The 24,749-nt window shown below is 40.6% G+C and overlaps 1 protein-coding gene across 1 annotated transcript in view; it reads right to left on the bottom strand.

Annotated features, from left to right (window-relative positions):
• The window catches only part of LOC147333744 (butyrophilin-like protein 2), a 189,197-nt gene that overhangs the window by 95,387 nt on the left and 69,061 nt on the right, over positions 1-24,749 (bottom strand). Inside the window, exons 7-8 of the mRNA XM_086268364.1 lie at positions 22,836-22,934; positions 14,322-14,648 (exon numbers count right to left, since the gene is read on the bottom strand). Of these exons, the coding sequence (XP_086124490.1) occupies positions 14,322-14,648; positions 22,836-22,934 (426 nt within the window). The remainder of the gene's footprint in view (positions 1-14,321; positions 14,649-22,835; positions 22,935-24,749) is intronic.

Genomic DNA, 24,749 nt, shown 5'->3' with positions numbered 1-24,749 from the left:
TATAAAAACAGCACCATCACAATAAACTAGTGTAGACAATGTGTAGACAATGTCTTGTGTTTCACAGACAAAGGAGTGAAGATTTGGAGAGGGACACCGGCCTCGTCTTCCCTTCTAGAAGTGCATGCTTAAATGAGGATAAATGAAGAAGAGTAAAGATAAATGAAGATGAGTAAAAGATGAGTAAAGATGAATAAAGGTTTTGTGAAATGACTACTGAGTCCGGTGCCATCTCTGGAAGCTCGAGGAATAAAAGAACCGGGGTAAAACTGATTTCTTAACACTAGCTAGCAGTACATAACAGTAGATATTAAATGATATTGTGCAGTACGCAAGATAGACAGCGCACAATGTGCTTTGAGGCAGCAGCCAAGAAAAGTGTAGTCCGTGTCTGTGAACACCCGTGTGTACACCTGTGTGCACACCTGTGGGGATCAGCACGCTTGTATTCCAAAGGTTTCTCCATGTAACGATCTGCTAGGGAGTGTGGGGGGCCATAGCCCCGTCCACCAGGGTATGAAGCAGGTATGGAGGAGATCCAGAGGCCCCAGAGTACAAGAACCCGAGGAGGACCACCAAAGGGGGGGGACCCGTGCCACCCTCCTGGGAAGAGCTGAGTAGAGCCCCAAACGAGAGGTCACCCAGCAGCTACGGAGCAGAGGCCAGAGGGGGTTGCAGTGGCATGCCCGCGGGCTCTGCCGGCAGCCAGCTGTGCCAGAGAGGACCGAGCTTCAGGCCCAGAGGCCAGAGGCCTGAGGGCATCCCATCCCCCGGAAGGAGCCCAGCCGGGCCACAGGCGCCCGGCCCCGCCAATCGGCCACCAGGAGTGAGCCGGTACATGAGCGCCCAGCCCCAGACGACAAGGACCACCAACACACCAACGTCTGAGGGCATCAACCACCGGCAGGGAGTGTGGTGAGGGGAGATAGGCCTCTGTACTTTAGAGGGCCTGAGATGTACCCAGAGAGGTTGAGTCTAAGACCCAACCTGACATATAGACACAGACGAACAGGCACACGCGGACACAGACGTGCATTCCCACCCCATATGCACAACCAAATACTCGGCACTCACCCGACGTGTAGACAGACATAAATAGACACTGCACAGACAGTCGCACTCCCCAAGAATACTCTATATCCCAGGTCCAGGTACCCCCGCCCTCAGAGGGGCAAGCTGCACCTAAACCCAGGAGATGTAACCCTCCTCTCTGGGGTGGAGGCAAGCAGACCACCTCCTTATCTGCAGTAGCAGGGAGGCCCCGCATCCCAGACCCCAGTCTGACGGCCAGCACCTCCTCCCAGCCCCCCAGCCCTGACGGCTAACAGAACCGGGGTGAGTGAAGACCTCAAACCTCCCTACGCCCGCTCATATGTAGTGTTGCTGTGTGCTGTTCTAAAGTGCATTTAAAACTCAGGAGAGCATGGTACTAGCTTCCTCTCAGAGAGCAGCACGGCTCCTACCGAAAACCCTTAGTGTCTAAATGCATTTAAAATTTAGGGTAGGGCACCAGCGCCAGAGGTGGGTTGGAGTACACCGACCATTCTCTGGGTGCTGTAAAACGTGCCCACCCCCAAGGCCCTATATGTATGTGTTATGTGAGAGTGTGAGTAATGTGGATGTCTAGGTTGCAGAATAAAATTGAGGCACAGGCGGCCCTGGTGACATACCTGCACCCCAAGCCCTGCGTGTGTGGGTGGGTGTGGTAGAGCGGGAATAGGGAGGCAGCTGAGATAAACCTATCTCTAATAATTTGCTATGTACCACAGGCCTTCAAGCTGACAGTAGGTAAAGCGTTACTTAAAAACCATCTCTAGACCCAGTGGCCTTAGCTAATTATAGGCCAATCTTCAACCTTCCATTCATATCAAAATATTCTATTAGAGCGATTAGAACATGCTGTAGGTATTACAGGTACTGCACTGCAGTGGTTTGTATCATATCTGATGAAAGATTTTTAATTTTGCTTAGTTGTAGCTTCATTTAAAGGAAGAAGAGGTTGTGAATTGGAGCCAACACAGGAAGAGAGATTGAAGCCATATGTGTAGAGGAATGCGGTGACATACGACACTTCCTCTTATTCTTACAGACAAGCTGGCGTTCTCTCTCTCTCTCTTTCCTTTTATGGGAATGTCTGCATTTCTATACATACCAAGTTATCTCCTGTTTCAGCTGACAAGCGAACAGTTTCTCCTTTTAAGGAAAATTATCAGTTCCATACATGCCACTCCTACTGCTGTGAAAACTTGCTTTAAGTATAACTAAAGGACATTTTGGATGCCCTGGGCGGTCTTTCCTCTCTGTCACATCTGTCCTGCACACGTTGCTGCAGGATGGATCGGGCGATGAGGGGGGATCGTCCATGTGTGCACATGTAAAAGATATCTTGAGTCTGAGTTCCATTACCTTCTAAATAATTTTCTCTTCGCATTTTCTTGGTCCTCCGAGCCGGAGAGGAAGCATCGGCCGCTGTGTCCTGGCGTCGTGGAGACTACACTGAAAAACCTGTCGACAGCCTATTAGGAGTGAAAGTCCAGAGACGTTAAATTCGGGTTCTGGCCAGTGTTTTAATCGAGTGATCCGCGACGCTGGGATCCAGTGGCTGACTTTCAACATAGCCAGAGTCTTGGGAAGGTAAAGAAACCACTCACTTACACTCGCGTAAAATGAACCTAGGTCTTATCCGAAAGGATGTAATTAGTCTAATCCACTGCACGGATCTGTAAAAATGGGAGTAAGCCGCCGAAAGGTTTTTCAAAATAAAAGTTTTAAAAGACTGACCAGCTGAAAGGATCCACGTGTAAAAATAAGAGGACTAATCCGCCGAAAGGATTTTCAAAATAAAAGCTTAAGGACTAATCCCCCGAAAGGATTTTCAAAATAAAAGTTTTAAAGACTGACCCGCTGAAAGGGTCCACGTGTAAAAAGAAGAATTTTGTAGGACTGACCTGCCGAAAAGGTCTGCGCGACTGTGTAAAATGTCTGTGTAAATTTTTGTGTTTTCTGTGTGTTGAGAGTGAATTGACTTGGACAGCACAATACGCTGCTGAATCACTCTCATTGTTATTGTCATTTTATTTCCTGTCAGTGGCTGAAGTACTGGTGACAAAAGAGAACGGTTGAGTTCCGCCTCATAAAACTGACACCGCTCCACTAAATAGGGTGGAGTAGAAGGGCGTAGTCAGTAACCACTCTTAAGTCTAATACCAGAGAAAGCTCTGCAGTTTTGTTTTAATGGGTAATCAGCCCACTAAGTTTACTGTTGACGAACAGTATTTAGAAAAAAAATTTCCAGGCGCCAGACAAATTAGTGTGCAAAGATGGAGAAATCCTAAAAAGATCAAATGTTTCACCTGGGAAGGAAAATGTAGCCCATCTGCATTATCACTGAAACAAGTAGGAGAAACAAAAGGTTTAAAAAAAACAAAAGGAATTATATATTTCCAAGTATGGAAGCGAGAGGCAGATAGACGATGTGAGAATAAAAAAAGAAACAAGAAAAGAAAAATGAAAAAGGCAGAGGTAGCCAACCCCCACTCCTGCTGCTGCACGGCCGACCCCCACTCCCGTTGCTGCGACCCCCCTTAAACTATCATCTGATCCGTTTAGACCTCAGCCTGGTCCTTATGCAGAGGCACAACGTGATAATAACCCAAATATATTCGTGTTCCGACCGTGGTCACAAAAAGATAGGCAAAATTGGTGAAGTGAAACAAAAAGAAAATGAAACGGCGTCCGATTTTTTAGATCACCTGCGTCCGGTTTTTAGGCAACATTCAGGAATGGATTGTAATGAAGGTCCCGACGGTCCTTACCAACAGCAGCTAAAAAATGCATTCCTGAATGGCCTGCTACCCGCAGTGAAATCCCACGTTGGAAAACACTAGGTCACAATGAATGACCACTAGCCGACGCATTGCAATATGCCGAGCACGCGCTCTGTGTAATATATAAAAAAATAAAAAAATAAAAACTGCAAGGACAGGTACTTTCACATTAGATCCAGAAACAGAGTTTATCGCATTTTTGGAGGATTTAGAAGGTAACAGACAGGAGGACTTTAGAGGAAAGGGCCAGAGATATCTAGGACAGACAGACTCACGCAAAAGAACTGAAGAAAGAAATAGTACGTGCTGGAATTGTGGCAAGGAAGGGCATTTCACCAGAGATTGCAGACATAAAATAGACAAACGGCAATATTCAAATGAATGACTAAATGAGAAAAAGCCAAATGAAAATGACAAAAGTGACACAGAAGTATTTAATGTCTATCAATTAGTGTCTGAAGTAAAAGGCAAACCTACACTGACAGTATATGTCAATGGCAAACCAGTGCAGATGTTACGTAATACAGGAGTATGTAAAACCGTTTTGAACAGAAAACCACAGGAAGTACAAGTCTCAGAAGATACTTTAATAGTAAAATCAGCATCAGGTCACACTACAGACTGACAAAACCCTTAGTAAGTGAAAACTAGAGATCAAAGTAGTTTAAAAAGGTTGGAAACAGACCGCAACGAATAGATATAAATATAAGAAGTACAAAAATAAAATAAACAAAGACAAAACTGCATTAGAACTTATTTTTAACGTATTGAAACTAATAATAGGAAGGATAACAACCTGTAAACTTATATTAACAATGAAACATAGTTGGCATGACGACCATGCCCAGAATGTATAAAATAAATAAAAGGAAATAATTCACATGAAAACCTTTTAAATAAAATAGAGAGATGCATAAGGTACATTAAGGCTGTGTCATTGTTCAGCCAATGTCTCCAGCTTGGGAAAGGGTGAAACTGCAGATCACCCGAAGCCCTTGATGGATACAAAATAAAATATAAAATATATAATAATAAATTATTTGGTTCGACATGCAACAGAGAGAATGAATGTGACCGAAGGTTGGATCTGAGATGAGGCAAACAGAAGACCAGTCTAAAAAGTAGGAAAGAGCAAATTTGTACAGATTGGATGAATTATAAATTATCTGTTTGCTGAGTAAGATGATTCTAACTATTAAATTGGCTCAGTAGTAGTATAGTGATATACACTAATAAAATATTGTAATATACTATTGTTATTATATAGAAAGAAAAAGATGATAATATTAATAATGATATAATAATAATAACAAGAAGTATCCTAGTCAGTTATGACGTGAGATGGACGATTGTTATGAAGTAGTCTGCATCAAGCTTAAGGTTTGCTCAAACTCAGTATAATGACATATGAGATGAAGAAAATAAAGGAAATATCTAAACCAATTAGGTGCATAGAGGCACTTAACCTGTTTGAAAACCTGTCATTTATCCTAGATAAAATATTACTGAGATATAGAGCACATCTATAATAACAACTAATAAGCCAAACCCTGTAGATAATAGCTAAACCTACAGGATTGAGAAGCTGGATTAAATATGTGGACACCGCTAATTTGATGAGCATGTTACACATTTCTTATATTTTTTATTTATTTGTTTTTTAGAACAGAGGCTGCATGCAATTAAAGGTTGACACATGCAGCTGTCAGTGGGCTCAGTTTTCCCTCACACTTCCGCTCTGTTTCAGTAGCAGCATTTTTCTTTTTGTGTCCTGACTCATGTATGTTTTCGGTTTTGTTTGATTATTTTATTTTGTTGGTTTGGAAACAAATTTGTGACCATACTTGTGGATCACAGTGACACATAGTGATTATGCATATGATTTACAAATGCCTAGTTTTAGAGCTGTGAGCTATGAACTGTGAGCAATGCAAAGTTTAAAAAGTTTAAAAAAATATATATATATAAACAAAACAAAACCCTAACTTCAAAGTTTGAAATATGTAAGATGTGTGAATTCTTTGGAAAACTAGAAATTATCTAAAAATGCCTCAAGTGAAAATGTAATGTTGCATCTATAGAGAAGAAAAAAAAGAAGAAGCATTCAGTTATTTAAAAATAGGCATTACAGACAGATACAGTTTTAGCACTGCCTGACTATGATAAGCCTTTCTACTTACGTGTAGATAGAGGAGCAGGTTATATAAAAGCTGTGATAACACAGGCGTTTGGAGGAAAACAATGCTCATTAACATTCCTGGTGAAACTTAGACTCGTGTAAATTAGACTTTGTTGCGTCAGGCCTGCCTGCTAGTGATGGGTCGTTCGCGAACGAAATGGCTCTTAGAGCCGGCTCTTTGACGTGAACGACGTGAGCCGGCTCCTTATCGCGAGCCGTCACGTGGGTTTTTTTTTTTTGTTTTTTTTTCTTTCTCTCACCCTCTCTCTCGCACCTTTTTTCTGCTTCACTTCGCACCTGAGCCTTGTGCTTTATGCTGGGCAGAGGGGGGAGGGGCGGTAGTTACACTCAGTAGCACAGGAACAGAGCCAGAGGGAGAGAGAGAGAGAAAGAGAGCCAGGGACAACAACGTCACATTAGAAAGGTATAGTAATCATCCACAACTATTTTCGGTTGCAGATGATAAAGGATTCAGAAAGTTTATTCATGCAGGCCCATATGACAGAGAATATGCATCTTCTTTTTGTTTTCATATTATAATTTATATTTAATTGTGTTGTGGTTTGCAGTGTTTTGTGTTGTTTTCACTTTAAATTTGTAAAAGGAAAAAGCTGAAAATTTAAATAGTTAAAAGTTGAAATGTGAATAGTTGATTTTTGTATTATATGATTTATTTATTACATTTTATGTGGAGTGAAAAAATAAAAGTATATTTACAGTGGCCCCTACAGACAAAGCACATACAAACTTCAAATCACGTACGAACTCTGAAGCACGTACAAACTCCAAAACACGTACAAACTCCAAAACACGTAAAAACTCCAAAACACGTACAAAAGACAACAGAAGTGCTCCAGGATGCTGGGTGCAGTGTTGAGCTTTTGTTACCTAGTGGCTACACAAGTCAGCAAGTACCAACGACCGGATTTGGTGTGTGGTAGTAACAGGTAAATGAACTTTTTTTTAAAATTATTTGAATATATATGAGTGCCTGTGTATAAATACACAAACAATACACACATGCTTTCAATTGTGTAATTTAAGTGATCTAGTAGCTCTGCTTTGGAAGTTCAGTTCATGCTAGAAATGTGTTTTGGAGTTTGTACGTGTTTTGTCTCTAGGGGCCACCACATATATTTATATATAAACATATACAAATAAAACCACTTTTTTTTACGTTAGTAATTCCTTTTGTGCATAATTTTATATTATTGTTAATAATAAATTAATTAAAGCAACAAAACAACCTGAAGAGCCGGTTGGGAGCCGAAAGAGCCGGCTCTTTTTAGTGAGCCGAACCGAAAGAGCCGGCTCTCTAAAAAGAGCCGGAAATCCCATCACTACTGCCTGCATGTGCAAGCATGTGTAGCCGCAGCAGTAGTGATGGGATTTCCGGCTCTTTTTAGAGAACCGGCTCTTTCGGTTCGGCTCACTAAAAAGAGCCGGCTCTTTCGGCTCCCAACCGGCTCTTCAGGTTATTTTGTTGCTTTAATTAATTTATTATTAACAATAATATAAAATTATGCACAAAAGGAATTACTAACGTAAAAAAAAGTGGTTTTATTTGTATATGTTTATATATAAATATATGCGGTGGCCCCTAGAGACAAAACACGTACAAACTCCAAAACACATTTCTAGCATGAACTGAACTTCCAAAGCAGAGCTACTAGATCACTTAAATTACACAATTGAAAGCATGTGTGTATTGTTTGTGTATTTATACACAGGCACTCATATATATTCAAATAATTTTAAAAAAAGTTCATTTACCTGTTACTACCACACACCAAAATTCCGGTCGTTGGTACTTGCTGGCTTGTGTAGCCACTAGGTAACAAAAGCTCAACACTGCGCCCAGCACTTCTGTTGTCTTTTGTACGTGTTTTGAGTTTTTATGTGCTTCTGAGTTTTTTGTACGTGTTTTGGAGTTTTTACGTGTTTTGGAGTTTGTACGTGTTTTTACGTGTTTTGGAGTTTGTACGTGCTTCAGAGTTCGTACATGATTTGAAGTTTGTATGTGCTTTGTCTGTAGGGGCCACTGTAAATATACTTTTATTTTTTCACTCCACATAAAATGTAATAAATAAATCATATAATACAAAAATCAACTATTCACATTTCAACTTTTAACTATTTAAATTTTCAGCTTTTTCCTTTTACAAATTTAAAGTGAAAACAACACAAAACACTACAAACCACAACACAATTAAATATAAATTATAATATGAAAACAAAAAGAAGATGCATATTCTCTGTCATATGGGCCTGCATGAATAAACTTTCTGAATCCTTTATCATCTGCAACCGAAAATAGTTGTGGATGATTACTATACCTTTCTAATGTGACGTTGTTGTCCCTGGCTCTCTTTCTCTCTCTCTCCCTCTGGCTCTGTTCCTGTGCTACTGAGTGTAACTACCGCCCCTCCCCCCTCTGCCCAGCATAAAGCACAAGGCTCAGGTGCGAAGTGAAGCGGAAAAAAAGTGCGAGAGAGAGAGAGGGTGAGAGAAAGAAAAAAAACAAACCCACGTGACGGCTCGCGATAAGGAGCCGGCTCGCGTCGTTCAGGTCAAAGAGCCGGTTCTAAGAGCCATTTCGTTCGCGAACGACCCATCACTACGCAGCAGAGGCAGTAAAAAAGTCAGCTGCACGTATGCAGTCATATGTGCATATGAATTGCACACAGGCCAAAATATAAATATATACACTGACAGTCAGTTTGTTCTTTCAGCAGTGCACCACTTTGCAAAAATTTGACATAACAGAGGTATGGTTACCTCTACGGGTAACCCAGTGAAACACGGCAGCTTTCTAAAAATCTTGCTGGAAGTGATCACCTTGCCAAAACAATTGGCACTTTGCAAATGTGCAGCATATCAAAAAGACAATTTTATTGTCACAAAAGGAAATAATTTTGCAGATCAAGCAGCAAAACAGGCTGCACAACAATTAGCAGAGCTACTAGTATCCGACTGCTGCCCACAAATACCACTTGATGTACTAAAAACCGAACAAAAAGCTGCAACAATCACTGAACAGAACAAGCGGCTGAAATGTGGAGCACAACTGAAAGATGACTTAATGGTCTGTGATGGAAAACCAATATTACCAGAGTCGTTACACAGGACAGCGGTTGTAGTGACACATGAAGTAATACATGTGTAAACAGGAGGGAGATATAGTATAGATAAACAATACAATACACACTTTTACACTATAAATTTTGAAACTTTAGCAAAAAATTTGTAAGAACATGCCTATTCTGTCAAAAACACAACTCACAAGGAAACTTAAGACCTAAGAGAGGCCAGTTTTCCACACCATCCACATGGATTTTATTGAATTGAATGAATGTGTAGGATTTTATCGGGACAAGTGAAATTATTGTGTGAATGACGCTACATTTTAGATCAAAAGTTAGTAGAATTACAAAGGGTTTGTAGATTGTAAATGCAAAATGAGTTTGATTAGCCTGTAGAAACACAAAAGAGAGTAACAGGAAGTGTGTGTGTGACAGGACCTTTGCATGCCCATAGAAGGAGTGAGCACCCAGAGAAAAAAACATAAGAGACAGACTCAAGCCAGATGAAGCAATGGAGGCTTTAAGAAAAGAAATGAAAATGATATTAATGGTATGGTTTAGTGTGTTAATATAGGCCACAAATAGATAAAGGTGGACTTTTCTCAACCTAGAATTTTGAGCATAGCAGCAAAACCGTAGATTAACATAATTGGGAGAAAACAGGCCAAAGTTTGGCTTAAAATTTTACAGCTTGACCTCCCACTTGTCCCGATCCTGAGAAGAAGCTCAAAGGACAGTCAATCTCCTGATGAAGACCAACAGAACATCGTGAACCTGAAGAATTAACAGCAGGCTGGTAAGAACAGTGTGACATAACTGTTTAAAGGCACTGAATGTGATATTTTGCCTGGCTGGGACTTAATCTAAAAGGAAAATACTGAAAAGAAACGGAGAAGAAACAGATTGTGTTTGCTGGAGATTTAAGACAACAAAGGACACTTTGAGAAGGGTACAGGGGCCAGTGGGAAGGTGAAGCCCAGAGGAGTATAATTGGGTTGAAATTGAAGCCTGAACTCATGATGGTGTTTAGAGATGTCCACCAGAGCACAACAAAGAGGTAAATAAAAAATAGAAAACACATATATATAAATTGTTACATGTGAAATTATTTTTGGAAAGAATCAGTAGTAAGATAGTGTGAATCAGACCTCCGTGAAAAGATGCATGAATTGATACAAGTGAACCAATAGATAAATCTGTTAGAGAGACAACTTTAGTAGAAAATAGGGATATTGTTTTGAACTGCTGTGCGACGCTTCTCAAGTCTCTTGCAGATTAAACTCAGGCGATAAGGTCCATGCCAAGTACTCTTAACGACACCAACAGCTTGCAAAATCGCTGAGAGGCCCTTTTGGATCCACCAGAGCCATTGCAAAAAGGTGGAAGTGAGTGACAGCACAACCTAAAAGACACCACCACCCCGACTCTTTGGTGATCTACAGGTGAAGGGAGGGCTGATTGGGTATATCCCGCCTTCTACTTCTCGCCTGTAGTCTACTCACCAGAGCAAATCGGTGTGTCTGGTCATCATGAAGATTATTCTGTTTACCACCTTGGCCCTGCTGCTTACAGCATGGACTCTGATGCACTTAATGGATCAAGAAGCCAACTTGCATAGAAGGACATGGACATATGACAACTCACACCTGGTCAAAGTGACACAGGACCACATCCATCCCTGGATGAACAACGCCTGATACAGATATATATGCTCACACATGCCTACTACAACACAGCATGCTATATTATATGGCAAACCTATGAATATGACTCAAGTGACATGCGCAGCAAGTTTTACCAGTCCAGATTATCAATATTCAGGAATTGTCCTAAACCACAGTGACCCCCTGACTATTGGACTATCGTTTTGGGCTGTTTTTAAATGCATCGACCACCATCAACAACAAGCAAAATCAGGAAATTGATGCCATAAGAATGACTGTTATCGGGCCTTCCAAGGTTTGGAGGCCTATCTCCACCCACCACCACTTCCCCTGCCGGTGGCGGACTCCCTCAGGTGTCGGTGCGTTGGTGGTTCTTTGTATCTGGGGATGGGCGTCCGGGTACACACTGGCTCACTCCTTGGCGGCCGCTTATTGGGGCTCGCTCGGGCCACTTCGGAGGTGGGGTGCCCCCGGCCTCTCGGCCTGGGGCTCGGTCACTCAGGCACAGCTGGCTGCCGGCGGAGCTCACGGGCGCGTCACTGCAACTCCCCCTGGCTTCTGCTCCGCGGCTGCTGAATGAGCCCTCATCTGGGACTCTCCTTAGCTCTTACTGGGACAGTGGCGCAGCTGCCCCTCTGTGGGTCTTCCTTGGTCTCTTGTGTTCTGGGGGCCTCTGGATGTCTGGAGTTTTGATCTCCTCCATACCTGCTTGATACCATAAAGGACAGGGCTGTGGCTCCCCACACTCCCTAGCAGATCATTACATGGAGAAACCTTTGGAATGCAAGCATGCTGATCCACACAGGTATGCACACAGGTGTACACATGGGTATTCACAGATGCGGACTACAGCTTTCTTGGCTGCTGCCTCAAAGCACACTGTGCGCTGTCTATCTTGCGTGCTGCACAATATCGTTTATTATTTAGTAACTATTGATATCTATGACTAGCTAGTTTATTGTGATGGTGCTTTTTTTTTCAATCATTATGTTGCTCTTTGTTGTTTGCTGTCTCCTCTGTTTTTTTCTCCATACAGGTGACCCAGGAGTTTTTTTTTGTTGTTTGTTTTCTCTCTTCCCCCCCTTCTCACCGTCTCTTCTCCCCTTTGGTTTTCTTTCTTTCTCTCCCCCTCTTTCTTTCATTCTTTCCCCCTGTCCTATCCCACAGTTATGTCTGTCCCGTTTGCAACTGAAAATAAAATAAATTCATAATTATAATAAAGGTCAACCAAATGGACCAATATGGCAAGGCCATGATGATCCACTTGGTAAAATAAATCCGCTTGGCATCTTTCTTGGCCTTAAGACAACAATTCTGATGGCTAAAGATCCAAACGGGACACAAAAAAAAAAAAAAAAAAAAAAAAAAAGAATGACTGTTATGCAACACCAAGTCGCCCTGGACATGATCTTGGCAGAAAAGGGTGGACTGTGTGTTTTGTTCAATACAACTTGTTGTACATATATGTCAGACAATGTGCATTCTGATAATATGACAAATGCTCTACAATTACTTAGAAATGTTCAACAGGCACAGGTAACCGATTGAGCGACTCATGGAGAACATTGATGTTTAAGGTTTTGATGTTTATTGGCCTAATACTTATCATGTTTTGTATCTTTACTACATGTATTATTCTCTGTGTAAGAGGAATGATATCCTAATCTCTCATTGCATATGTCACTGTGCCAGATGAGGAAGAAGGAGAAGACGATGAGTATGAAACTAATGTGATGAATGATTATGTTTGAATGATACACATTTTATGACGACGAGACTGAAAGCACTCACAATGTAGGGTCTGTGTCTGAAACACATTGATGTATATTCTTTAAATTCGCGACAACAGGAGGGAATGATGAAAGATTTTTAATTTTGCTTAGTTGTAGCTTCATTTAAAGGAAGAAGAGGTTGTGAATGGAGCCAACACAGGAAGAGAGATTGAAGCCATATGTGTAGAGGAATGCGGTGACATACGACACTTCCTCTTATTCTTACAGACAAGCTGGCGTTCTCTCTCTCTCTCTTTCCTTTTATGGGAATGTCTGCATTTCTATACATACCAAGTTATCTCCTGTTTCAGCTGACAAGCGAACAGTTTCTCCTTTTAAGGAAAATTATCAGTTCCATACATGCCACTCCTACTGCTGTGGATACTTGCTTTAAGTATAAATAAAGGACATTTTGGATGCCCTGGGCGGTCTTTCCTCTCTGTCACATCTGTCCTGCACACGTTGCTGCAGGATGGATCGGGCGATGAGGGGGGATCGTCCATGTGTGCACATGTAAAAGATATCTTGAGTCTGAGTTCCTTTACCTTCTAAATAATTTTCTCTTCACAATATCTATCTAATAGACTCCAGTTTGTTCATGTAAATGGAGAGTCCTCTTCACACACTAAGGTCAATTATGGTGTTCCACAGGCTTCAGTGCTTGGACCAATTCTGTTTACATTATACATGCTTCATTTAGGCAGTATCATCAGAAGGCATAGCATACATTATGAGCTGTGGAGATGACACCAAACTCTATCGTTGCTAAACTCTACATCCACCTCACTAACAGACATTATTCTCTGCTAACCTTATCCATGTTTACAGCTCGTGGTTAAATGCCAAAAGGTCAACTACACATCCCTCCCCCACAGTCTCCTGATTGGTCTGAATGTTCTTGATTGGCTCACTAACAGCCAATAAAATCTCATGTACAGAATTACAGTATTAGTTAGGAAACTGTACAAGCTGCTTTCAAGTGCAGAGCAACAAACTATTTGAACTGATCCAACTTTATAAACACAGACAAAGATTTGTGCATCAGCTGCTGTTTGCTGCTATAGATATAATCCAGCTGATGTGGAGAACTACATGTGACACTGTGATGCAGCCATGAATCTGACTGATTTCTTTCCATTTTCAAAGGTTGATGCATCAGTTAAAGTCCTTAAAAAGCTCAGAAATAAAGAGAAAGGTTGGTTACAGCAAAGAGAGGCACTGGCAGCCTTTAAGACACTAAACAAGAGAAACAGATCAGAGAACATCAGACTGAATAAGTGGAATAAAGTGAAACAGAGAACTAACGCTCCCTAAGAATGGAGCTGTCAGAGGAAGAGAGCAGCAAACTGAAAGTCTCTGTTAGCTGCAGAGCTCTGAAACTTCACACAGCTTTGGATGATAACATGGAGAAAGGATGTGGAGATGTTCACACTTCTGCTAGAAATCATCTTCTAGTTATTGTGACTCAGATATGACTGATTATAGATGAGGACCAAAGAAGGTTTTTACTGAGATTTGAGCTGACTTAGCTTAGCCTGTGTTTTAGCCACGTGCTAAACAAACACATGTTCAGAAACTAGAAGATGTGACCTTTCAGATGAAGTCTCACACATGAACTTTGCTCCTACAGTTCATCTGCTGAAGCTTTTACATTTGGGAGGAAATCAAATAAAAACCAAAACAGCCACAAACATCAGACATGCTAACACTGTGACATTATTGGATGGAGCCACTGAGACTGAACCACCATCATGAGTCTGACCTTTTGACCTTTGACCTGTATCTACAGCACTGACCTCTGACTTTCAGCTCCACTTGTTTCTCCATCAGCATGTTTCCCTCCCTGCTGTAGACGGTGCAGGTGTAGGTGGAGTTGTCTCCATCTGTGGGGTGTTTCAGGGTCAGACTGAGGTCTCCAGGTTCCAGCAAGTTTCTCTTCATCTTTGTTCGGTTCTTGTATTTATCGTCCTGTTCTTCAGGCTGGTCAGAGCCGTTCTCATACACGTGGACCTTCCTGTTGTTTGCATCCTTCCACTCCACTTTAGCATCTTTAGGCAGGCAAATTGTGGTTCTGCAGATCAGCTGGACAGACTCCACCCCTGAATCCACCCCCACCGAGCGGACTGAGAGGACAACAAAGCACAACATGAGCTGTAGTAAAGGTTACTAATGGTCTCCTTATGACCTGTTACGACAGCATTCACTGTTTAAAGCGTGTCTGTCGTAAAGCTGAGCGTTTGTGGAGAAAGACTCGTTTACAGGTTCATCTCTTTCATTTAAAAGACCTTTTAGTTTCTTTTAACACTTCAGTTCGTGATGCAAGGGCTGCTTATTTTTCAAACCTAGTCTCTAGGAGCAGAGGTAACCCTAAGGTTCTATTTGACACTATTAGGGATATTGTTGCTCCGGTTTCTGCTGCTGTCCCTATTTCTTCGAATGAAGACTGTGAAAATTTTCTTTCCTTCTTTGTTGAAAAGGTTAGCAATGTAAGGAGCAAAATCTCTCCCTCCATGTACCATTTGCCTGTTCCGATTTTACTTAAGCCTGTCAGATTTGAAAGATTTTCACCAGTGTCTTTACCTGAGTTGTTGAAGCTGGTCACTTCAATGAGATCCTTGATATTTTATCTGGGTCTTTACTTAAAAATGTTTTTGAGTCTATTGGTCCTAGTGTTCTTAAAATTCTTAATGCATCTCTGCTCTCTGGTCAGGTCCCTGTTTACTGTAAAAGTGCTGCCATTCACCCACTTTTAAAAAAAACTAAACTTGATCCTTCTTTGCTTTCCAGTTACAGACCCATCTCAAAATTGCCTTTTATTGCCAAGATTTTAGAAAAGGTTGTGGCCAAGCAACTCACGGATTTTCTAGATGAACACAACGTTCTTGATAAACTTCAATCTGGCTTTCGTAAGACTCACTCTACCGAAACTGCACTTCTTAGAGTGTCTAATGATATTTTGATGAATTATGATGCTGGAGAGTGCACTGTTTTGATGTTGCTGGATCTGACCTCTGCTTTTGACACTGCTGATCATCTTATTTTGTTAGATAGATTAAACCACTGGGTGGGTGTATCGGGTACCGCATTGGAATGGTTTAAATCCTATTTGTCAAATCGATCTTTCTTTGTGGCTACCTCTAAGTTCAGATCCTCCGCCAGCTCTCTTGCCTATGGGGTGCCTCAGGGCTCTGTCTTGGGACCATTATTGTTTTTGTTGTATTTACTCCCTCTTCTGCAACTTCTTAGCTCTTTCTCTGATATTTCATATCATTGTTATGCAGATGATATTCAGCTATATACCTCTTTTAGGCCACCTGATGTTTCTAAGCTCCAAATCTTGCAGTCCTGCTTAGATTCCATTAGAGATTGGCTGGCTGGCAATTACCTTCAACTAAATGCTGATAAAACAGAAGTCATTGTCTTTGCTCCTGAGAAATTTGTTCCCCTCGTGGTTAAAAATCTAGGCCCTCTTGCTTCCTATATTAAATCATCCATTAGGAACCTTGGTGTTACATTTGATCCAGCTCTGACGCTGGACACACACGTTAAATCTTTGGTTCGCTCTTGTTTTTACCATTTAAGAAATATCGCTAAGCTGAGTCCCATTGTGTCACGTTCCAAATTGGAAATGATTATTCATGCTTTTGTTTCATCTCGCTTAGATTATTGTAATTCCTTGTTTACTTGCTTAAGTAATGCCTCCCTGGAACGACTGCAGGGTGTTCAGAATGCTGCTGCCAGGCTTCTGACAAAGCATCACAAATACTCCCATGCCACTCCCCTGCTGATTTAGATGCATTGGCTCCCTGTCAAGTTCAGGGTCCAATTTAAGATCATAATCATGAGCTATAGGGCCCTGCACGGTGTAGCTCCAACTTACTTAAGTGATCTTCTTCTTTCCTATCACCCCAGCAGGTCCCTGAGGTCTTGTGACCAGGGGTTGCTGGCTGTCCCGCATACAAGGTTAAAAACAAAAGGTGGCAGAGCGTTTGTATCAGTGGCTCCCAGACTCTGGAACTCGCTCTCTTTGAGTTTGGGATCTGTGGACTCAGTCATGTCTTTTAAAAAGCAGGTAAAAACCTATCTGTTTAAACTTGCTTTTGGTTGATTTTGTTTTGTTTTAGATTTTAATGTCTGTTTTCTGCCTCTGTAAAGCACTTTGTGATTTTATCTTGAAAGGTGCTATATAAATAAAATTTTACTTTACTTTACTTTACAGAGGACTTATTCCTGTGCTTGTCCTGTTAGACCTCAGTGTAGACCACAACATTTTACTACAAACACTAGAACACACCAGAGTTATTAAAGGAAATTCACTGCAGTGGTTTGAATAATATCTGATAGATTCCAGTTTGTTCATGTAAATGAGGAGTTTTCTTCACACACAAAAATTATTCATACATTTATTTGATTACCATGCATATGCACTCAAAAAAATGAATGAGGGGGATTGTTCAGTGTATATTAATTATTTATTTTCATTTTACTTAAAATATATGTTTTTGTTAAGTTAACACATGTTTTTCTAATCAAGTCTATGTAATTGTGTCTATTACTCAACGTACATAATACTAATGTGTTACTTGATGGCATAACATTTAAGTTAAGTCAATTAGGATCGATATACCTTGTATATCCACAAGGTGGCAGTAATGCAAAAACAGTTGTAATGAAACCGCGCAGAACAAGAAGGTTTCACGGCTTGTACCTGCTCATGCGCAAGACTTCAAATTTAATTGAAAAACGCTGTTTTGGCGCCAAGCTGCTGTTTCTTTGAGAGGTAAGACCATTTTTTTCTTTGACTATGTTGTGTAGTATCTACATGTCGAGCATGGTTATATTTTGCGTTTGTCTTACAAGACATGTTATATCGTTTGCGTTCGCTTGTTCTACATTAGCTTTACTGGGTCCTGGACATGCTTATTTTGTGGACTGTGTAAGAAACATTTTTATTGTTTTTTGTTTTATTAACGGATTAGCTACAGGGGTTCATGGGGTTATTTTTTCAAGGGGTTATTTTTCCATTTGCTTTCTTGGGATTCCTTTACTGTAATCCGAGAGTCGGAAATATCGAATAGGATAGCAAGGATAGCATAAAGTGACATTTAAAATCCAAAAAGTCAAGGGCGAAAGCCACTGTGACACCATTGTTCTGCTCTATCAGTAATCTGTATTATGTAAAAATGGTCTGTAAATACAGCATGTTTCCTAGCGGAGTTATACATATCAACATAGTTATAAATTACAGTTTGTTAAATCACACACTTAATTTTTTAAATAAAATTATTCAAGACATGAGTGGACAGACAATGGAGGTCGACAGACCTGGTGATAATTGCTTCTATAGAAAGTTAGCACATGGCAGTGTCAATCTCTTGCTTTTCTTCTGAGTAGTATTTTATTTAGTTGTAATTCAAACAATAATTTGCTTCTTGAAATTAAGTAATTTCTTGTTTTACTTTATAAATCTCAGATCCTGCCTTTACCTGCTCCCTCCTATACTGATGTGGTGTATGTGGTACTGCTGAGCTTGTATGTGGTATGTGAACTGTTATACTTTTAAAAACAAAACTGTTTTATAAGTTAAGTTTTCTTTAGTGACCCATCCCATGCCCCTGTTATTTCTTCTCCACATCTGAACCATTGTAAAGGTTGCAGTTCAAAGGCCTGAGGCATGAAATTCTTTTCAGATCAGCTGTGATCAATATTTTTTGAAACTTATAAATAAATATAATATAAATATAATAAAAGCTGTAATGGCTCCTTTAGCATTTTGTGTAAATGTTTGTGTTAAAATTATAGCTTTAATGAGGTCTTTCTACATTAGTTTTAGTTATAAAGTATGTATATGTGTACATATAGTATGTATATTTACAGTACAGTATGTTGTGTTTGTTGACATGTTTTCAGGTGGAAGCAGAATATGTGAGGATTGCTACTGCTCCACTTGTTCCAAGGCTTTTTACACGACTTGACCAATACACTGACCAGCTCATAAAAGTCTTCAAGAAAAAAGGAGGCGTTGCAGGGAAGAAAATTAGACAAACTTTGGCCCCTGCCACACAGGTGCGTTATTCTGTTGGTAGCAAAATATTATGGCTAATAAGATCATTTTCAAATTTAAACAGCTAGTGTATGGTAGCTGCACAGTGCACTTACATTTATATTAAGCAAGACAAAGTTTGGTACTCAAAACGTTGGAAAACTTAAATTACCTAAACATATGTAAAATCTGATCCCTCAATTTAGGTTAAACCAGAAGTGAATGTTTTTATGTTATGTTTTGAATGCAAAGAAGATGATGTATTAGTTTGTATGTCATTCATTTTGCGTATAATGTGAGTTTGTGTCATCCTAAAGTATTTCTGTTTTCTCTTCCTGTATCACTGCCACTCTCTACAGAAGGAAACTATTGAAAAGGGGAGGGAGTGTGTCCTCAGGGCACTACCTTTTTACCTGAATGAAGACCCAGGCATCCTCTTCAAAGAATAATTGGTTGGTAATTTTAGTTTAGTTTTTTATCTGTATTAAACCAAATTTTGAATAACTAATGTTGTTGCATGTTGTAATGTTGTTGTTGTAATTTGCATGGAACCTGTTTAAATGTTTTGGGAAATCTTCTTGTATACCCAAACTATTTATATTTATTGTTGAATCTGTAGTCTAAAATAGTGGCGCACTGGGGTGCATGTTCCTAATATTGTGTTTACGTCATTAAAGGGTAGCTTTGGCCCTTTTTCTTTCTTTTTTTAAAACTGGATGCCATTTTTCTATGTTTTTGTGTCTAAGCTACAGCTGTTCAGAAGGAGCTGGAACAAATTACCCTTGCTATCTTTACCATCGAAAGAGTTGATGCCAGCACTCCTCCAGCCGATGTGGGTATAACCATCTAGCGTGTCCTGCATGACCTGGAAGACCTGGCCTCTGCATGTGCACTCTTAATGGGTGGGATATATGCACTGAATCTCAGTTAACCTCGAGACTGAAAGCTTTCTTTGAAGTACTTCAGAAGCTCTTCCTTCATCTGTATGTCAGCAGACTCTTGACCAAGGTACAGTTGCTCAAGAATAAACTGAATGAATAAACCAACCCTTAATTTGGATGATGAATGTTCTGTCAGATGGACAGAAGTTTTTCGGAGGCTGAATGGGAATAAAATGGTAATTTGTAAATGACAGATAAAGGGAAAATTACATTTAAGAGAAATTTAGAACATTTTGAAAAGTTTGTAAACTACTACAATTTGAGAGATTTTACTCTTGTGGGGGGGGGGGGGGGGGGGCTAGTAAGAGACCATCAAAAGTATTGAGATTTAAAGGATTTAATTGAGAGATGATACTGCACCAGAAATGTTGAAGGGTGGTGTGTATATTAGCGTTCAAGGCATATTGTTATGAGGTGGAAATATGTTCATATTCAGTTTGTGTTACATTGTGTGCATTGTAAAGGTAATTGTAATACATACTAAGAATAAGGGTAAGTTAGGAATGCAGGATGAATGTATAATTTGCGGACTTTTAAAGACGAACAATTGTTTCCATGTTAAAATGTTTACAACTCAAGCTTTTTGCCCAAACACTGGTAAAATAAACGTTGACAGTGGCAAGTGTTAAATGGTTACTGCTGTGCTGTTGCAAAAAACTGAACGCTGACAAGCTGTTTTATTCAAAGGAGCTTGCAAAGAAAAGCGTCTGGACTTCTTTAAGTTACTTGAAGACGTTTCACCTCTCATCCGAGAAGCTTCTTCAGTTCTAAGGTCAAATGGTGGAGAGTCCCAGATATAAACCACAGAGGGACAAAAGGACCCCCTGATGATCCTCTAATCGCCTGAGCCAAGGTGTGAAACTGGGTGTGGGTCCCAATCAGCCAGAGTTTCGGGTGAGTTCATTGTGAAACCTGGCCCCACCTTATGCGAATTCCTGAGATCAGATGGCCCAGGATGTGAGTGGGCGTTAAGGCGTCTGGGAAGGGATCTCAAAACTGGATTATAGATGGCAGAGAGTTGGTGTCGTAAACCCCCGCCTTAGAAGCCATCTATGTCCACTGTGAGCGACCATCTTTGAACATCTGATCTCAGGAATTCGCATAAGGTGGGGCCAGGTTTCACAATGAACTCACCCGAAACTCTGGCTGATTGGGACCCACACACTTTTTTACACCTTGGCTCAGGCGATTAGAGGATCATCAGGGGGTCCTTTTGTCCCTCTGTGGGGGGTATCTCCCACTAGGTTTATATCTGGGACTCTCCACCATTTGACCTTAGAACTGAAGAAGCTTCTCGGATGAGAGGTGAAACGTCTTCAAGTAACTTAAAGAAGTCCAGACGCTTTTCTTTGCAAGCTCCTTTGACTACGATGACCTGGATGACTGAGAACCTTCACAGACAAGCTGTTTTATTGTTAGACCATAATGTTGGCATGTTTTATTAACGTTTTATTTGGGATGGTGATATAATTTTCTTCGATTGCTAATATCATTGGACTATTTATTATTATTATTATTATTATTATTATTATTATTATTATTATTACATTAATTTTTTTTTAATTGTGGCTGTTGAGGTGGACACTTCACTTTGCATTGTTAAAAGAAAGCACTTCATTGGCGTTGTGTTACTAGACTGACCCTAAGCAATCATTGCAAATAGCAACTTTGCTATCCATTTTAGACACTAAAAGAAAAAACACTCACAGACCTTACTAGCATCACATGTGCATAACTCAAGTGTCATCTTATCAATGTGTTATGTGAGCTTCAATGGGGTTTTTTTCTCTTCTATTTCTGGCAGATACAGACATTTAATTTAAAGTCGTGATGTTGCATCTGTCTACATACTGTTAATTACTAACCCTAATGAGCTGTTGTGTTTTATTTTGGACTGGGTTTACACAAATGCTCACTGAATGTGTTGGCAATAAAAGAAATTTTAAAAAATAAGTTGGATGTACTTAATTCATTTATGTGGAACCTGTTGACAAAATAGATTTATGTAAAACTAATTAATAAAGCACAAGGTGGCTGAAAATATAATATTTGAATTAATCTAACTTAAATTTAACATTTTACTGCCACAAATAAGAAATGTGTTGAAGTAACTAATCTAAACTATCTAACCTGTAAATATATCATCTATGTTCATACAACATAAGTTGATTTAGTTAGTCTTAAATATGTCTTGTTAATCTTAAGTAGTTTTTTTTAAATTAGATGAACTAAAGATTTTTGCTTTAAACTAACATAATTCAATTTCGTGGAACCTGTTGACAAAATAATTTTAATTAAAGTCAACGTTTCATTTTTTTGAGTGTGCTATGCATTTGATTTTTATTTTTTTATTTTTCTGCTTCTAAATTCATCACATTGATCCTGAACCTTTATGTAACTATAACCAACACACACATATTAGATGTCAGTGACCACTGTATGAAAATAATAAATATTAATGACAGTATAATAAAATAAATGTATAATAAAATCTTATCATGGAGGTCTCTTTAACATTGTTTTTTTTTTTAACCTTTATTGGATTACAGTGAGCTGGTGTACATTGCATTGTAAATGGTAAATGGCCTGTATTTGTATAGCGCTTTTCTAGTCTCTAAGGACCCCAAAGCGCTTTAGACAACCAATCATTCACCCATTCACACACACATTCACACACTGGTGATGGCAGCTACATTGTAGCCACAGCCACCCTGGGGCGCACTGACAGAGGCGAGGCTGCCGGACACTGGCTCCACCGGGCCCTCTGACCACCACCAGTAGGTGAAGTGTCTTGCCCAAGGACACAATGGCTAAGACTGTCGGGGGCTCGAATCGGCAACCTTCCGATTACAAGATGAACTGCAACCTCGTGAGCCACGATCGCGATTGTATTGTAAAGTTATTACATATTATTCACATGTCTGTGTTCTCGAGTATTAGTTGTTTTTTTTTTTTGTAACCTCTGCTAACTCATGACCATTTGCAGTGAAACTTTTGTTAAAAAGTAAAACTGGTTAAATTGCAGATAATAAAAGAACAGCTTGTCCACATGCAGCCTCTGTGTCAGATCAATGCAGTGAAGCACACACACTGTTTAGTAAAGTCATGTTGTGGAGCTGTTTCACTGATCAATGACTGAGTCTGAAGGAGGTTTTCTGACTTCTGGAACAAACCTGGAAGTTTCTCTTCAGCTCTCTGTATCAGCTGTTTGTAACTCTCAACTCTTTCAGCTTCTGGAACAAGTTTGTGTGAGCCACAGTCAAGGAGCCACCAGAGGACACCTGCTGACCATCGGCATTATGGGTAGTGTAGGAGGAGACACTCACCTGACATGAAATAGTGCCGGACATAAAATAGAAGACCTCCAGAAACCACAAGAAGAAACAGAAGAACCAGGAGAGCTGTGGCCCAGGATGGAAACTGTTCTGTGGGGAAACAAAAAGAACAGCATGACCTTTGACCTCTGACTGACCTAATAGGCCTACATTTCAATCAAGGAGCCAATATGATTGCTCTGATAAGTTTTATCTGAATGATGTATGATGTGTCTACAGCAGGTGTTTGTTGCTGACCGGCAGCACCTTTGACCTGCAGCTGTACATCACTCCAACTGAGTTCACGTCCAAAGTCTCTGATGGAGCAGGTGTAGGTGGCGCTGTCAGACAGTTGGAGGTTGGTCAGGTTCAGGCTGAGGTCTCCAGTTTCCAGAGCGTCAGTCTTCATAGATGTTTGGCCATGAGTCACTTTAAGGTAAAGATCAAGTTTAGACACATTTACAGAAACCAGGAGACAGAACGACAGAAACATTCAACATTTTAACAACTCACAGATAAAAAAAGGAAGAGGCCGGAAGTTTAGAGGAAGTGGAGGAAGAGATGATGTGAGGCTTTAAAAGTTAGTTCTGTATCTAACAGGCAGCAGGTGCAGTTCAATTTGCATGAGAATGATAAGGATTGCTGTCTTTCAGTTTGTAAAAAAATCTGTAACCTGAGTTGTGGATGAGCTAAAGTGGGAACATGTTTGGCTGAGTGCCGAGTAGAGATAACAGTCCAAACATGATGAGGGGATGGAGATTTTCTTCAAGTCTGTGTCAGATGAGAATGTGTGACTGATGTGATCTGTGTGTCCAAAAAAAAAAGTCAGGTCAAACAGCACAAATAGACTGTGAGTGGAAGTCCTGATGTCGGAGGACAGATTTTCAAGTCTTTTTACAATTAAAGGTTTGGGAGTGACTGAGAGGAATCCAGATCTGAAATAACTAAGCTGATCAAAGCGTTTTACATCAGAGCAACAGATTCAGAATACATTTGTGTTGCTGCAATTAGTGCAACATACAGCTGTATATCATCCACACAACAGTGGAAATAACACAGTATTTTCAGATTATCCCAAAAAGTTGATTCTGTTCATCTGGACGTAGCGTTTTGTGAGAGAAGTGTTTCGTCACTCATCCAAGTGACGTCTTCAGTCTCAGCTGACTGCAGGTTTCAACCTTATAAACAGGACATTTGCACAATGACTGATGCAGCAGCAGATCTCAGAGAATGACTTGGCCTCTGTGTGGAAAGGTTTTAGGAATATCACCAACTACAAGCCTAAAACCCCCCACTCCACTGATGACTTGCTCTTAGCCAACACCCTTAACGACTTTTACTGCCGTTTTGACGAGCCATCAGGCAGCCTTCACACCTCCAACGGCCCCAACAATAGAGGCACTTTGGACACTAATTCCCCCACCTCTCCCCCCTCCATGGAGCCATCACCACCTTCAAACTGTTCACCTACAACACCCCCCTCCTCACCCCACACAAAAGAGGATTTCACACCACCTCCTCCCACCACAACTCTTCATATTCATGAAGCAGATGTGAGGAAGCAGTTTAAGAGTCTGAATGCTCGAAAAGCTCCCGGCCCAGACGGCGTGTCTCCTGCCACCCTCAGACACTGTGCAAACGAGCTGGCCCCAGTGTTTTCTGGCATTTTCAACTCCTCACTGCAGGCATGTCATGTGCCTGCCTGCTTCAAGTCCTCTACCATAATCCCTGTCCCCAAGAAACCTAGGATCACTGGACTAAATGACTACAGACCCGTGGCTCTGACATCTGTGGTCATGAAGTCATTTGAGCGCCTAGTTCTCTCCCATCTCAAGACCCTCACGGCCCCCCTCCTGGATCCCCTGCAGTTTGCATATAGAGCCAACAGGTCTGTAGATGACGCCATCAACATGGCCCTACACTTCA

This window comes from Aulonocara sp. 'chitande type north' Nkhata Bay, linkage group LG3 (genome assembly GCF_057382095.1).
Source record: "Aulonocara sp. 'chitande type north' Nkhata Bay isolate Kocher_YH1m ecotype deep benthic linkage group LG3, A_spYH_male_GT1.1, whole genome shotgun sequence".
NCBI classification, from domain to species: domain Eukaryota; kingdom Metazoa; phylum Chordata; class Actinopteri; order Cichliformes; family Cichlidae; genus Aulonocara; species Aulonocara sp. 'chitande type north' Nkhata Bay.
This window is presented reverse-complemented; position numbering and strand designations above follow the sequence as displayed.